The sequence below is a fragment of the Ictalurus furcatus genome, chromosome 2 (assembly GCF_023375685.1).
Source record: "Ictalurus furcatus strain D&B chromosome 2, Billie_1.0, whole genome shotgun sequence".
NCBI classification, from domain to species: domain Eukaryota; kingdom Metazoa; phylum Chordata; class Actinopteri; order Siluriformes; family Ictaluridae; genus Ictalurus; species Ictalurus furcatus.
The window spans coordinates 11,159,585-11,173,229 of NC_071256.1; the positions used below are offsets into that span (position 1 = coordinate 11,159,585).

At 39.6% G+C, this 13,645-nt stretch overlaps 1 protein-coding gene across 2 annotated transcripts in view; it reads left to right on the top strand.

The window, feature by feature from the left end:
- The window catches only part of cad (carbamoyl-phosphate synthetase 2, aspartate transcarbamylase, and dihydroorotase), a 40,243-nt gene that overhangs the window by 7,894 nt on the left and 18,704 nt on the right, over positions 1–13,645 (top strand). The window contains exons 2-18 of one of the 2 annotated variants that reach the window (XM_053647564.1): positions 1,141–1,192; positions 2,189–2,328; positions 2,439–2,568; positions 2,771–2,913; positions 3,028–3,169; positions 3,461–3,632; positions 6,046–6,231; positions 6,311–6,420; positions 6,706–6,848; positions 7,043–7,174; positions 10,513–10,746; positions 10,836–11,057; positions 11,136–11,324; positions 11,647–11,771; positions 11,852–11,985; positions 13,284–13,396; positions 13,523–13,645. The exon at positions 13,523–13,645 is cut by the window's right edge and continues 128 nt beyond it. In XM_053647564.1, coding sequence (XP_053503539.1) covers positions 1,141–1,192; positions 2,189–2,328; positions 2,439–2,568; positions 2,771–2,913; positions 3,028–3,169; positions 3,461–3,632; positions 6,046–6,231; positions 6,311–6,420; positions 6,706–6,848; positions 7,043–7,174; positions 10,513–10,746; positions 10,836–11,057; positions 11,136–11,324; positions 11,647–11,771; positions 11,852–11,985; positions 13,284–13,396; positions 13,523–13,645 — 2,490 coding nt within the window. The remainder of the gene's footprint in view (positions 1–1,140; positions 1,193–2,188; positions 2,329–2,438; positions 2,569–2,770; positions 2,914–3,027; positions 3,170–3,460; positions 3,633–6,045; positions 6,232–6,310; positions 6,421–6,705; positions 6,849–7,042; positions 7,175–10,512; positions 10,747–10,835; positions 11,058–11,135; positions 11,325–11,646; positions 11,772–11,851; positions 11,986–13,283; positions 13,397–13,522) is intronic. The other variant, XM_053647557.1, reaches the window with a different exon arrangement.

A 13,645-nucleotide genomic window follows, 5' to 3' on the forward strand; every position in this document is an offset into this window, starting at 1 on the left:
CCCTGCTGGCCTCACTAATACCACTTCCAGCAGCAACCTTGGTTTTCCTCAGGAGGTCTCCCATCCAGGTACTGGCCAGGCTCAACCCAGCTTAGCTTCAGTGGGAAACCAGGCGAGAGCTGCAAGGAATTCTGGCAGTTCTGTGTGGCCATCCTCAGCAGCAGCAAGTCATTCTCAGGTGATGGAAACTCCAAACAAATGTGGAGCATCAGGATAGGCCAGGCAGGACTGGAGGGCAGGAGTCAGGATCATCTGTATTGCATCATGTAGCAGAAGTCATGCGTGTAGCCCCGACAAGAGAGAGAGAAAGGAAAAGAGTGAGAACAGATTACTAGGTTTGCTATTGTACTCTAGTGGCTTAAGAGGGTGTGACCGCTATAACAACATGATTAAAGGACAGAGGCAGAAGGTAACACAAACATTAGTGCACCCTGGCACATAATGTGGCCAGTCATTAGCCAGCACAGTGAGAATGGGGGGACAACAGCATCCAAACATCCCAGTTAACCGAAACACTCTATGCCATGAACCCACCAGATCTGCACCTTTACCTAAGGGAAAAGCTTATTAACCAAAAGCTTGACTGAACAAATATGTTTTCAGCCTAGACATCAAGACTGGCACTCTGTCTGGGTCCAAAATCTAATTGGAAAGCTGTTCCATAACTGTGGGGCGTTGTAAGAAAACACTGCCCCCTGCTGTAGTCTTCATTATTCTAGGTACTATTAAAGAGCCTGCACCCTTTGTGCAACTGTGTGTGCTCTGCAAAATCTTTGGCTCCGTCTGTATGTCGTCGTTTGGCTAATGTGGTACCTGAGTAAAAATGGTGAACAAGCTCAACATAGGTTTTTAGGCATGTCACAGCAGGTGGAGCAGTGCTATAATATTGCATTATTATTAATGTTCTTGTTATTGAATCTGAGTAGTATGGCAGCAAGAATGTATTAATAAATACATTATGTCAGAGACATAAACAATATTTACTATGTATTAGTATTGTAATCTATGTAGTGCATGCATGTATTTTGTCTATTCCAGTCACTTCCATGAGAGTCACATGTTTGTCTATGCCATGAATCTTGACTTGATTTTAATACTTTTGCTTAATTCCATCTCTTTACTGTTTTTTTTTCCTCTCAGATGCTTCTGGTATTTCACTTCACTTCAATAGATTTTCATCTACTGCTGAATGGTAGCCTTATATAAAATAACCATTGTGAATTATGTCATCCACAATGTAGTGTTACACAACTAAAGGAGTTCTAAAGGAGTTATGGTGTGAACAACACTTTGTCTGAGAGGTTATCAATGGGGAGGGAGGGAGGGGGTGATAGTGTCCAGAAAGCAAACCGTCACCATTTGAGTCTAATTTGAGCATTCTGAACACCAAAAGCACTGGATGTCATTTGCAGCTGGTTCCCTTGCAGGTCCACTTGAACAGGACTGAATACAGTTCATTTAAAGATAGATATATAGATATAGATATATATATATATATATATATATATATATATATATATATATATATATATATATATATACTGTAAACACCCTTATATGCACCTATTTGAGTGAGAAAAGTTTTAGCTCTAAAATTGACTATAACCATGCTTTTGTTTTTCTATAAAAAAACAAAATGGTGGGATCTTGATAACTCAAGATTTCATCAAGTTTGCAGAAAAGCAGATCAAAGGTTCTGTTGCATTCAGTGAGTGGCACTAATCAGTGTCAAACTTTGCTGCTTTCTTCATTATCTTTTGTCTCATTACAACACAGTAGACAAAGGTCTAATAGGAAAAATTGGCAAAGTAAGCGAGATTTTCTACCCATGCAAGAAATGTGATGTGACGTGACCTTTGTTATCGTCAAAATAAAGCATCAATGTTATTTATCCTGGTCACTTTTACGCAGTTCTGTTATGGAGTGCTGATGCTGCAATTGCACCTTTCTGAACAGTGAAATTCCATTAGTTGCGTTAGCATTGCCTAGCTTTAAGACAGCCACTTGTAGGAATTTTATGCAAAATATCCAGTGATCGCAGTAAAGCTGGCGTTGTTACTTACCACTGGATACTTGAGATTTAGTATATAGTTATATTGGTAGAGAAAAGCTGTCATTGTTTCATTTTTTTAAACAAATCCATAATGCCACATACAGTGTGCTAATATTACATCATCTTTATCTTCAGTTTTCCAGACAGGAATGGTGGGCTATCCAGAGGCTCTCACTGACCCCTCGTATAAATCTCAGATACTGACTTTAACCTACCCACTGATTGGGAACTATGGTGTACCCAATGATGTCAATGGTGAATTTGGATTTAGCAAGGTACATAACATGACAGTGCTTATTTTCACTAAAGCGAATACCTTCTGATATCGTTTTTGTCGATTGATTGATTCATCCTGTTCTCCCACCAATCCCATGTGAAATTTCAGTGGTTTGAATCTGCCAGGATCCATGCAGCTGCTCTTATAGTTGGGGAGGTTTCTCAGAATCCCAGCCACTGGAGCTCAGACAAGTCTCTAGATAAGTGGCTCAAAGAGCATGGTGTCCCTGGGCTACAGGGTAAGATGCTGTTATTTCCTTAAAACAATTGGTGTGTTGGTATAGAACCCAAACGTAATGTGCTACAATTGTTAAAAGGACTCCAAGATATCTCATAAATCCATTCATGTTTTTTTTTGGCAATTGACACCCTTCTGTTAGTGTGATGTTCCCTTTAGTGTTCCCTGCACATTTAAAAGCACATAATTTATGTGAAAAACAGGAGTTGACACGCGCTCTTTGACCAAAAAGATCCGGGAAAAAGGGACCATGCTAGGGAAGCTTGTGGTGGAAGGGACCTTAGCAGACAGCATACCTTTTGACAATCCTGATACTCGGAACTTGGTGAAAGATGTGTCTTTGAAAGTAAGTTTTGAATGTACGACTTTAAAATGATGACTTGTAAACTATATAATGTGTAGTTTAAATGGTAATGGTCTCTCTGTCCAGGCGTATTACTCAAATGTTTGATTTCTGTAGGAACCCAGGGTTTTCAATACGGAGGGTAGCGTAAGGATCCTTGCAGTGGACTGCGGCATTAAGTACAATCAGATCCGCTGCTTGTGTGAGAGAGGTGCCCGGGTCACCGTGGTGCCATGGGATTACCCTCTGAATGCCAACGGTGAGCAAATGGAATACATTTCAGATGAACAGTTCAGCCAACTGTTATTTGCTATAAGTTCCATTTACCATGATCTAGTGCTAGCGAATGTAATATTCCTACAGTAGCATTTGCTTGAGCCATGCTTTTTAATTATAACCAGTGTTTATGCCTTTACCATATTTTATGAAGCTTTATAATTTCCTTGAATGTTTTATTATTTAGATTAAAACCAGGATTTTCAACACAGACCAGTTTTTTTTACATGGCCCAGTGTCTGTGTCCGTGACTGCTGTGTTTGTGTTTCTCCAGACTTTGATGGACTGTTTATTAGTAACGGTCCTGGTGACCCCAACTATTGCAAGGAGACTATAGAAAACCTGAAAAAGATTGTATGTGTGGAAAACCCGAAACCTGTGTTTGGAATTTGCTTGGGTCATCAGTTGCTGTCGTTGGTTATTGGTGCGAAGACGTACAAAATGAAGTAAGTTCACACTGTTTGCTTTGATTTTGGTAATGACACATACTATTGGTGGAACTTGCCATTAAATGCTGACTTGAGAACATTTTGGCAGTTTTGTTTAGAAGTTCATGTAAGTGGTTTGTTCATACTGTAGCTGTGTGCAACTATCAGCTCATGCGATTGGCTTCTTCATTACACGTTTGATAGATAGATTGTCGATAAGGATTGCTTACATTTGGGTAAACATCTACTATCATAATTACACCACAAGGCCAATAGAGGCGTTTGTAACTTGGCAGGAGAACAAAAGAAGCCGCATCCTACTGATCTTACTGAAATGTAAGTATTTCCCAGGCTCTGTCCAGGTTCCCTCGGGAGCACCGTGGTGTTGAAATTACTTTTTCTGCTGACCACTACGGTTTTAACGAGATAGCGCTCTGGTGAGATTCTGGGACAGATCACTGTATTATTGTTGTTCTTCTCCTGGTCCATGCTCAAGGCCAGTTCAGATAGCAGTCCAACCCGTTCAGTGGAAATTTTGCAAGGTTTGGTTGTGTGTGTGTGTGTGTGTGTGTGTGTGTGTGTGTGTGTGTCTTAAAAAAACAAAAAAAAACAAAAAAAAAACTTTTGCCTAACGGTCAAAAGTTTAGACACACTCATTCTTTATTTTTATTTTTTCCACATTTTAGAATATTAATAAAGTCATCAAAACTCTGGAAGAACACAAATTGAACTATGGGAAATATGTTGTGATAAAAAAATCCAAAATAATTTAATATTTTAGGCATCTTCAAAAAAAAAAAACCAACATAAAAAAAAAACACTTTTTGCCTAGAATTTCCAGAAATGTATTCTTGGCATTTTCTCGACCAATTTCTTGCGGAATCTCCCGGAGATGCTTTTTAAACAGTATTAGAGTTCCTGCTTATACTGGACACTTATTGGCTGCTTTTCAGAATATTTCGCTCCAAGTCATCCATTTAAAAAAAAAAAAAAATATATATATATATATATATATATATATATATGTGTAAATAAAATGTTCGTAGCACGTTCGCCTCACACCTCCAGGGTCGGGGGTTTGATTCCCACCGTGGCCCTGTGTGTGCGGAGTTTGCATGTTCTCCCCGTGATGCGGGGGTTTCCTCCGGGTACTCCGGTTTCCTCCCCAGTCCAAAGACATGCATGGTAGGTTAATTGGCATGTCTAAAGTGTCCATAGTGTATGAATGGGTGTGTGAGTGTGTATGTGATTGTGCCCTGCGATGGACTGGCACCCTTTCCAGGGTGTACCCTGCCTTGTGCCCGATGCTCCCTGGGATACGCTCCAGGTTCTCCGTGACCCTGAAAAGGATAAAGCGGTATAGAGGATGGATGGATGGAAAATGTTACTTTTCTAACGAAAGTAATGAATGTTTGCACAATTCTATTTCTGTCTGCAACACCGATTTCACAAATTTAATCATATACCTTCAGATCAAAAGTTTTTAACATCATGAGAAACATTTCAGTCGAGTGTCTCCAAATGTTTGACCGGTAGTGTACTCTTTTTGTTTTGGTATCAGACGAACACCTTGCTTTGTCTAAATATACTATTGGATTGTACAGTAGTCTGTGCACATGGTACAACATTTGTTTAAGTGTATCACTAGTGATCGTAAGCATTATGGAACATTTTATAAAAAAATGAGAATATGCACTATGACGCATGTTTTATCTTATAAAGCTAACGTGCAGTTGTTCATTGCCTGTAACCAAACCGGAAGTCATGGTTGAACAACTTCCTGTTCCTACTCGCCCAGGTGTACTTAAAAAAATAAATAAATAAATAAATAAAATATCAATGGGAATATACTTCAAATATTATTTTCTCATATGAATTCATAGGGGTGACAATAATTGTTGCGCATCTATATTTAACAAAGATATCGTTTTTTAATAAACCTGTTATGTTTGCAATTGTTTGACAAAAGATCAAAAGGTTAAACAATAAAAACAATTTTCACAGCCCTCTTTGCTCATATTTACCAAGGGTGCCAATATTAGTGGCAGCCACTGTAGCTGTCTTTCAAATAGACCTGTGGAAGATGCATGATTCTGATTGGTTAACTCCGTTTCTCGCCATAGCATTGGGTAATCAATCAAATATGATTACAAATCTAAAGGCTGAGTTTGTTTGATGTTTGTATATGAAATCGTAATGACCTTTTCTTAACATTACTATAAATGTTGGCATTTCTACCTCTGTCTCCCCCCTCCAGTATTTATGGGGGCATAGTGGTAGGGTTCATGATTAATACAAACCCAACCCCCCCGACATTCTTCCAGTTTAGCCCAAGCCCACTTCAGTTTTATATCCGAATACAGATAGAGCACTAAACTGATACAGTAGCATTGCCTTACATCCTTATTGTATTGTCTTCTGTGTGGTCTAGATACGGGAATCGTGGGCATAACCAGCCTTGCATCCATAAGGGTACAGAGCGTTGCTTCATCACATCTCAGAACCATGGATTTGCAGTGGATCCTCAGACCCTTCCAGATGACTGGGATGTTCTCTTTACCAACGCCAATGACCACACAAATGAGGGCATTGTGCACAACAGTAAACCTCTTTTCAGGTACTTAATCCTGATTTAAAAGCGATTACTTGTAATGTTTGGGAATAGGGTTGTCACTGTACGTTTATGGTTTTTGCAGTGTCCAGTTCCATCCTGAGCACATGGCTGGACCCGCTGACTTGGTGAGCCTTTTCGATGTTTTTCTGGACATCGTCCGAGATGCCATAAAGGGCAACGTTGGCAAGTCAGGTGAGGTTTCTGTAGACAGGGGTTAATTAAACAAAGCTCTGCAAGTTGCTTAAAAAATGTAACCTACTGGATTTGAACTTGAGAATGTGATTAACATTTGGGAGAGTATATTCTTATAATTATAATTCATTCAAATTCAAAATTTTAATGCAAAATCAGTTAATTTCTCTTTAGGAAAAAATGTGCCATAAGATTGCAATTTTAAAAAACTTTACAAAATGACATGATTTCTGCAGTCTTGTGATTACTTAACCGTCACTAATGGACATCCTCACGTTTGTGTAGTAAAGGAGAGGCTGACTGACCATCTGACCTTCCCCGGATCTCCAAAGCCAGAAGACTTCGTTCGGCCCCGCAAAGTTCTCATTCTGGGTTCTGGAGGACTCTCTATTGGACAGGCTGGAGAATTTGATTATTCTGGCTCTCAGGTAAGTTACTAGAAAATCAGTACTCAAGTATCAGGTCAGCAGATATTGTTATCCTAGTGTAGTGAATAAAGAAGAATTAGAATAGCTCAGCATTTGGCATATCATGACTGCGTTCTAACCGCTTATATATTTCTCACTAACACTCATGCATCCATGTATTCTGGTGTTTGTTTGTTTTTTCTTATTTCCTTCAGGCAATTAAAGCGCTCAAAGAAGAGAACATCCAGACTATTCTCATCAACCCTAACATTGCCACAGTGCAGACCTCTAAAGGCCTGGCTGACAAAGTATACTTCCTCCCAATCACCCCAGATTATGTCTCACAGGTAAATAACTAGATAAAATCAATATCACTGTCTAATTATACAGATCAACGCAGTATTCAGTCTAGTACCGAGGCTTTTTCGGACCTACTCAGATGTGGCTTTCAACAATTCTTTAATTTCTAATTTACATTTTTTTTTTCTTTTTTCCCCTAAAAGTAATTTTAAAAAAAAGTTAAAGCAGTCAAATTTTTTCCTCCTATTGTGCGTGACGTTAAAGCGAGGACGCCGTCTCGGCTCGTCTTACAACCGGAGAGCTCAAAACACCTGCACAACTGTCAGTCATTTCAGATTTATATGACCATTTCATTAAGGGGGAAAAAAGTACCGCACAATCAAGAAGTTTCACTGTACACCATATTTTCCAAAAGATATGCTTAAGTGTGAAAATATTAATAGCAACCACCAGTGACGCTCATATCCTCATATGAGGATGCGAGATCCTAACATGTAAGTTTTGTGTTGATAGATCAACATCTACCCTGTGAAAAGTGCTGAAAGCTGATTGTTTTTTATTTTTATTTTTTAATCTTATTTAGATAATCAGGTTATCAATTTACAAAACTCCACTTGTAGATTAGAAGGAAGACACTGTGTACTAAATTTTGGCTCAATCTGATTTACTGATCCTGAGAAATTGTTATTTGAACTTCCCTACAGTATCTCACAAAAGTGAGTACACCCCTCACATTTTTGTAAATATTTGATTATATCTTTTCATGTGACAACACTGAAGAAATGACACTTTGCTACAATGTAAAGTAGTGAGTGTACAGCTTGTGTAACAGTGTAAATTTTGCTGTCCCCTCAAAATAACTCAACACACAGTCATTAATGTCTAAACCGCTGGCAACAGAAGTGAGTACACCCCTATGTCCCTATATAACTATGGCCCTAATATAACTAAATTGAAGTGTTGTATGCAGATCCCGGAGCAGCAGTAGTAACAAATGAGTTAATTTCACCTTTCCTTGGTGTAACGAGAGGAACATATCAGGGACATTCCCTAAGCCTGGTGTTGGAATCATTTGCTACCACTATTAGAATAGCCAAAAGAATTAAGGGAGGGGAGAAAGAGCACAAATTCTTGTTATATGCAGATGATATTCCTGACCCAGAATTCTATGGCATTCATAATGGACATTATTTGGAGATACTCAGTTCTATTCGGATACATAGTTAATTGGTCAAAACCAGAAGCAGTGCCAATATCCAAAGTTTGTCATGCTGGGATAATTAAAAAGCTAAGTTTTGGATGGCTACAGAAAGGGATGAAGCATCTGGTAGTCAAATCAATCTGTGACTTGGATGAAATTATGCAGAAAATGAAATTGAACGCAGATGGAGGGTCAAAACTAAAGTTATCATTATAAAAATGCTGGTAGCACCCCCAGTTTAATTATATCCCAATGATGGTCACGAAAACTGTGTTTTTACACAATACGATGATTGAAATGAATGTTTATATGACCCAAGAGAAAAAGCTGGTCTGGGTCCAACAGATGTTGCATTATATAATAATACTTTTGGATTTTATAAATTAGCTAAACATTTTTTAAATATTTACTACATTGTATGGCTTCTAAAATTCACATAAAAAACCCCTCTGCATTTGCTTGAATACTTGAAGGAAAGTTATAAGGCCTATAAGTTTTACAGAATAGCCACTTAAGTTTGTAGTAATAACAAGAGTATCAAGTTACACTGGATGTTTTTGAGAAATCCTGAACACTTACTTCCTTAATTCCTAATTACCCAACATTCCTTGTCACATGAATCTGTACATGCATATTCCTATATATTTGCTGATATGAATCACCCCCCCCCCACACACACACACGCACACTTTTCATGAATTTTATCTGATTTGTCTGTCAATTTTATTTTACAGTTTACTGTTCACTGTTTGACTGAAGTGTGGAAATAAAACTGAGAGATATTCTCGTTTGTAAGTGGAAAAGCATGAATAGATTGCACCAGTAACTAGCATGTCCCTAGAGACCCCTACCTTTCAGGTTTCATGATGACGGCTCAATGTTAACACTGTGAAATGCCTGCTGAAACCTGATTGGCTGATGGTAGCCATGTTTTCTTTGATCAAGTGATCAGGTCATTGTCAGGTATCTGTTTTTCTGCAGTATACAAAATTTCAGCTCAATCAGACTTACTTTTTTTTTTTTTTTTTTAAGAAATGGTTATCTAAACAAACAAACTTAACCCCCGTAAATTGTTCACATCTTCAGAACGTTGCCTTTCATGTTCTGGGCGAAGTCCTGCGTTACAGCTGTTGGAGTAATCCAACCTTCGCCTCACTAGGATCGATTAGCGTCCGGCAGCCATATTTTGTTTACAAGTCTCAGCGTGTTTTGGGTAATTATTAAGCGAAAGACTCCCCTGATTGTTTTGAAACCACTTTTGTGAAGATAGACCAGAAATCCTAGGAAAAAGTAGGTTTTGCATATTATGCAGATGAGCACAAAAAATTCATCATAGTGGAAATTAATAACGTGGAATAAAGCCAATGAATAAGAGACAAAAGAGGCACAGAGTTTGGCCGTATGAATTACGGACCAAAAAGTAAACCATTGCGCTATACTGCCACCAAGAGGCACAATTTGGTGACTTCACTTTTCCGAGTAGTGGTTACGGTACTGCTAATTTTACCTACCTATTGTTTTATCGGAGATAATCTTAACAATGATTGTCAGCTTCTGGATACAAGCTTCTGATGGGAAGGAAGAGAACGCCACGTACATACCACAATGCAAAACAAAAGAAACATTTAAATTGTTTGAAGAGGTTTGCACGTCAATAAGAATGTTCATCTAGAACTCTGAGATCTTCAAAGAGTCTATGTTTGAGGTGTCCTGCTATAATGAAGCCAATTTGAAATGGCATAATTGAAAGTAAAAGGTTTCTTCTGAATGCCTTGGACCTTATGAGCAGTGCTAAGACTCCTAGGAGCTGAAGTGCACACCTGGAGTTAGCGTTTTCCCAAAAGTGGTGCATGTTTGACATCAAGCATACTTATAACATTGCTACTTAAAAATGAAATCGAGCGAAAATAATCAATGCATGTGTGTGTTTTTGACACAGATGGTAGTTTTGAGCAGGTTTTAGAATTTTGAACGAAATGCTCACGGTCGTCTTAAGCTGCATGCTCGGCTCGCTGTAGTAGTCCCCAATGGATTTAATAAATACTATCAAGCTCCAGAATTCTATATTTTCTGTGAAATTTTGATAGACATTTTACCCTGTACGTTTTTCCAATGCTGAGCAAAGTGCAAGTGTTGAGGACATGGAATGGAATGGTTTCATTTCTGGTCCCGTCTTTCAACCAGGTAATCAAGAATGAGCGTCCTGATGGAGTGCTGCTGGCATTTGGGGGTCAGACGGCTCTAAACTGTGGAGTGGAACTGACTAAGCAGGGTGTACTGGAGAAGTATAACGTCAGGGTTTTGGGAACTCCAGTGGCCTCTATTGAGATGACTGAGGACAGGAAGATCTTTGTGGAGAAAATGGAGGAGATCAACGAGCATGTTGCACCAAGCGAAGCAGCCATGTCTGTGGAACAGGTCAGCTTGTCCTTCATGTGATTTTCACAGATGAAAGGGTTTGTATAGACTATGAAGGGTTTCCTTTTCAACTCAGTCTTTACATGCAGGCAGTAGCTGCTGCCGAGAGGCTCGGCTACCCAGTGCTGATCCGCTCAGCCTTTGCGCTTGGTGGACTGGGCTCTGGTTTTGCTAACAACAAAGAAGAGTTGATCACGCTGGTCATGCAAGCCTTTGCCCACACATCTCAAGTCCTGGTGGACAAGTCCCTCAAGGGCTGGAAGGAAATTGAGTACGAAATCGTACGAGACGCTTACGACAACTGCATCACGGTAATAAACATCCGAAATACTTCTTTATTTGCTCGTTAATTTGTCCAGTTTAACAGCACGACGACTTCATATTTCTAGGTTTGTAACATGGAAAACATAGACCCTCTGGGAATTCACACCGGCGAGTCTATAGTTGTGGCTCCTAGTCAGACGCTGAATGATTATGAGTACAACATGCTGAGGAGCACCTCCATCAAGGTTATCCGGCACCTGGGGATTGTTGGCGAGTGCAACATCCAGTACGCGGTCAACCCAGAATCTGAGCAGGTAACTTGAGCAGATGCTCAAACCAATCGGTTTTAGGCAGGAATATATTGGAGTGGTCGCCATTCGCTTTTCATATTGACACATTTATAAACGCACGAATCACAAAGAGCTGTTCTTGGGATTTTTAGGTCACTCGCAATGTTGTTTATGTCCTGGGAGTGAATAAAGTGTTGGGGGGGGGGTCATTATAGATTTTCCTTCATTTTAGGATCACCCTTTCCAATTCACATTCCAATTATAGCATGAAACACAAATATCTGATACCTGTTAGCCTACGATTTTGATCTGCGAGGTCACCAAAAAAATTGTTTGTGTCTTCCAGTACTACATCATTGAGGTGAATGCTCGTCTCTCCCGGAGCTCCGCTCTGGCTAGTAAGGCCACAGGATACCCTCTGGCCTATGTTGCAGCTAAGCTTGGCCTGGGAATCCCCCTCCCTGTCCTCAAGTTAGTAACACGACAGAGAAGCAGCAGAATGTACTGTTTTTCACTTTGGCATCGTTTTCTTAGAATTGTTCTTTTCCCAGAAACTCTGTGACCAACTCCACAACCGCCAACTTCGAGCCCAGTCTTGACTACTGTGTGGTGAAGGTTCCTCGCTGGGACTTGAGCAAGTTCCTCAGGGTTAGCACCAAAATCGGCAGCTCCATGAAGAGTGTCGGTAAGGCCCACCTGCGTCGTCGTTGTTGTTGTTGTTGTTGTTGTTGTTTTTCAGGGTTTTCGCCCATTAAAACTATTTTGACCAGTTAAGATTTTTACTTTGCTCTGGGCTCTCGAGGGGCGCATCAGAAAAGCAATCGTCCTCTCGTTGGGAGACTGTGAGTTCAATCCTGAGGATGCCACCACCATCCATGGCTGGGAGGCCAAGAGGGCATAATCGGTTCTGCTGTCAGTGTGGGAGAGATGACATTACACTCACATGTCACAGGATAGTTACTGTAAACTCCTTTGACCTTTGACCCATGCATTTGAATATTTCATTACAGAGTAAATAATTTACCATAAAGACCGAAAGGGAATATTTACTTACCTGCAGAAGAAACAGGATCTTAACAGGAAAGAAATGGAGACTATTTATATAGGGGAAGGTTTCCCCCATGTTAATGGGGACCACGTAGCACAGTGTTTGGACGAAGAGATGTTCATAACCCGCTCTTCTCATTTAATAATCCTGTGATTATAGTATATTCATAAAATCATGTTACTTACAATTTCTGTTTTCTGTTTTCCCATTTCCAGTCTGAGAAGTTAATAGTGTATAGCATGTCCAGTATATATGATCAAAAGGGTAAATCGATACAATACCCCAGAAACATCTATCCACATTGAATGATCTGTGATGCCTTATGTGGAACGAAAGGACCACAGAATCGAGCAAACGGCGCAATTTTTTTCTAAATTACCGCAGATTTGGGTCAAGGCGCATCACATGACGTCATCACAATATGCGTTCAGCCAAAGCCCTCTTCGATTCGCGTGCTTCGAACATGAGTACAGCTAAAAGGTCTCATTTTCCAACATCAATGTGAAAGACTGCGTCAAATTATTTTGTGCGATTTCGCCGATTCAAGTGGGGGGAAAAAAACACAAAAAGCTGGGGGGGGGGGGGATCCGCAGCAAAATCAGGCAAAAACTCAGTGAAATCCTGTACGAGCTGTAAAGGGGAGACTTTCTTAAACCCAGAAAGTTTCCGTCAGGGCGTTCAAGCCATTTTAAATTTCTTCTTAACTCTCATATTTTGAGTGTGCAATTATACCCAAGATAAAAAAACAACAACAACTAAGGATTTGATTGGCTGGATGCAAGAGTGGCTGGATAGGTAGATGGATGGATCTGTGGAAATGCATTTTATCAATAACGCTGCAATAAAAATTTGATAAAGGTAAAAAGTATTGAACATGCGAACTGAAATTTATTTAATACTTAGTGGACTCTTATAAAGACTTGTTTACTTCCCAGGGGAAGTGATGGCCATTGGGCGCAGTTTTGAGGAGGCTTTCCAAAAAGCTCTCAGGATGGTAGATGAGAACTGTGTTGGGTTTGACCATACCATCAAACCAGTTTCTGAACAGGTTAGTTCTGAGGATTAGATTATAAGATTACAATAATTATTATTGTTGTATACCATGGTTTATATACTAGTTCAAATTAGATGCTCAAACTTTTCTCTTTTTTTTTTTTTTTTTTTTGCTTAACAGGAGCTACAGATTCCTACAGACAAGAGGATATTTGTGCTGGCGGCAGCCCTGTATGCCGACTACAGCATAGATCGACTGTATGAGCTGACCAAAATTGACCGCTGGTTCCTGTACAAGATGAAA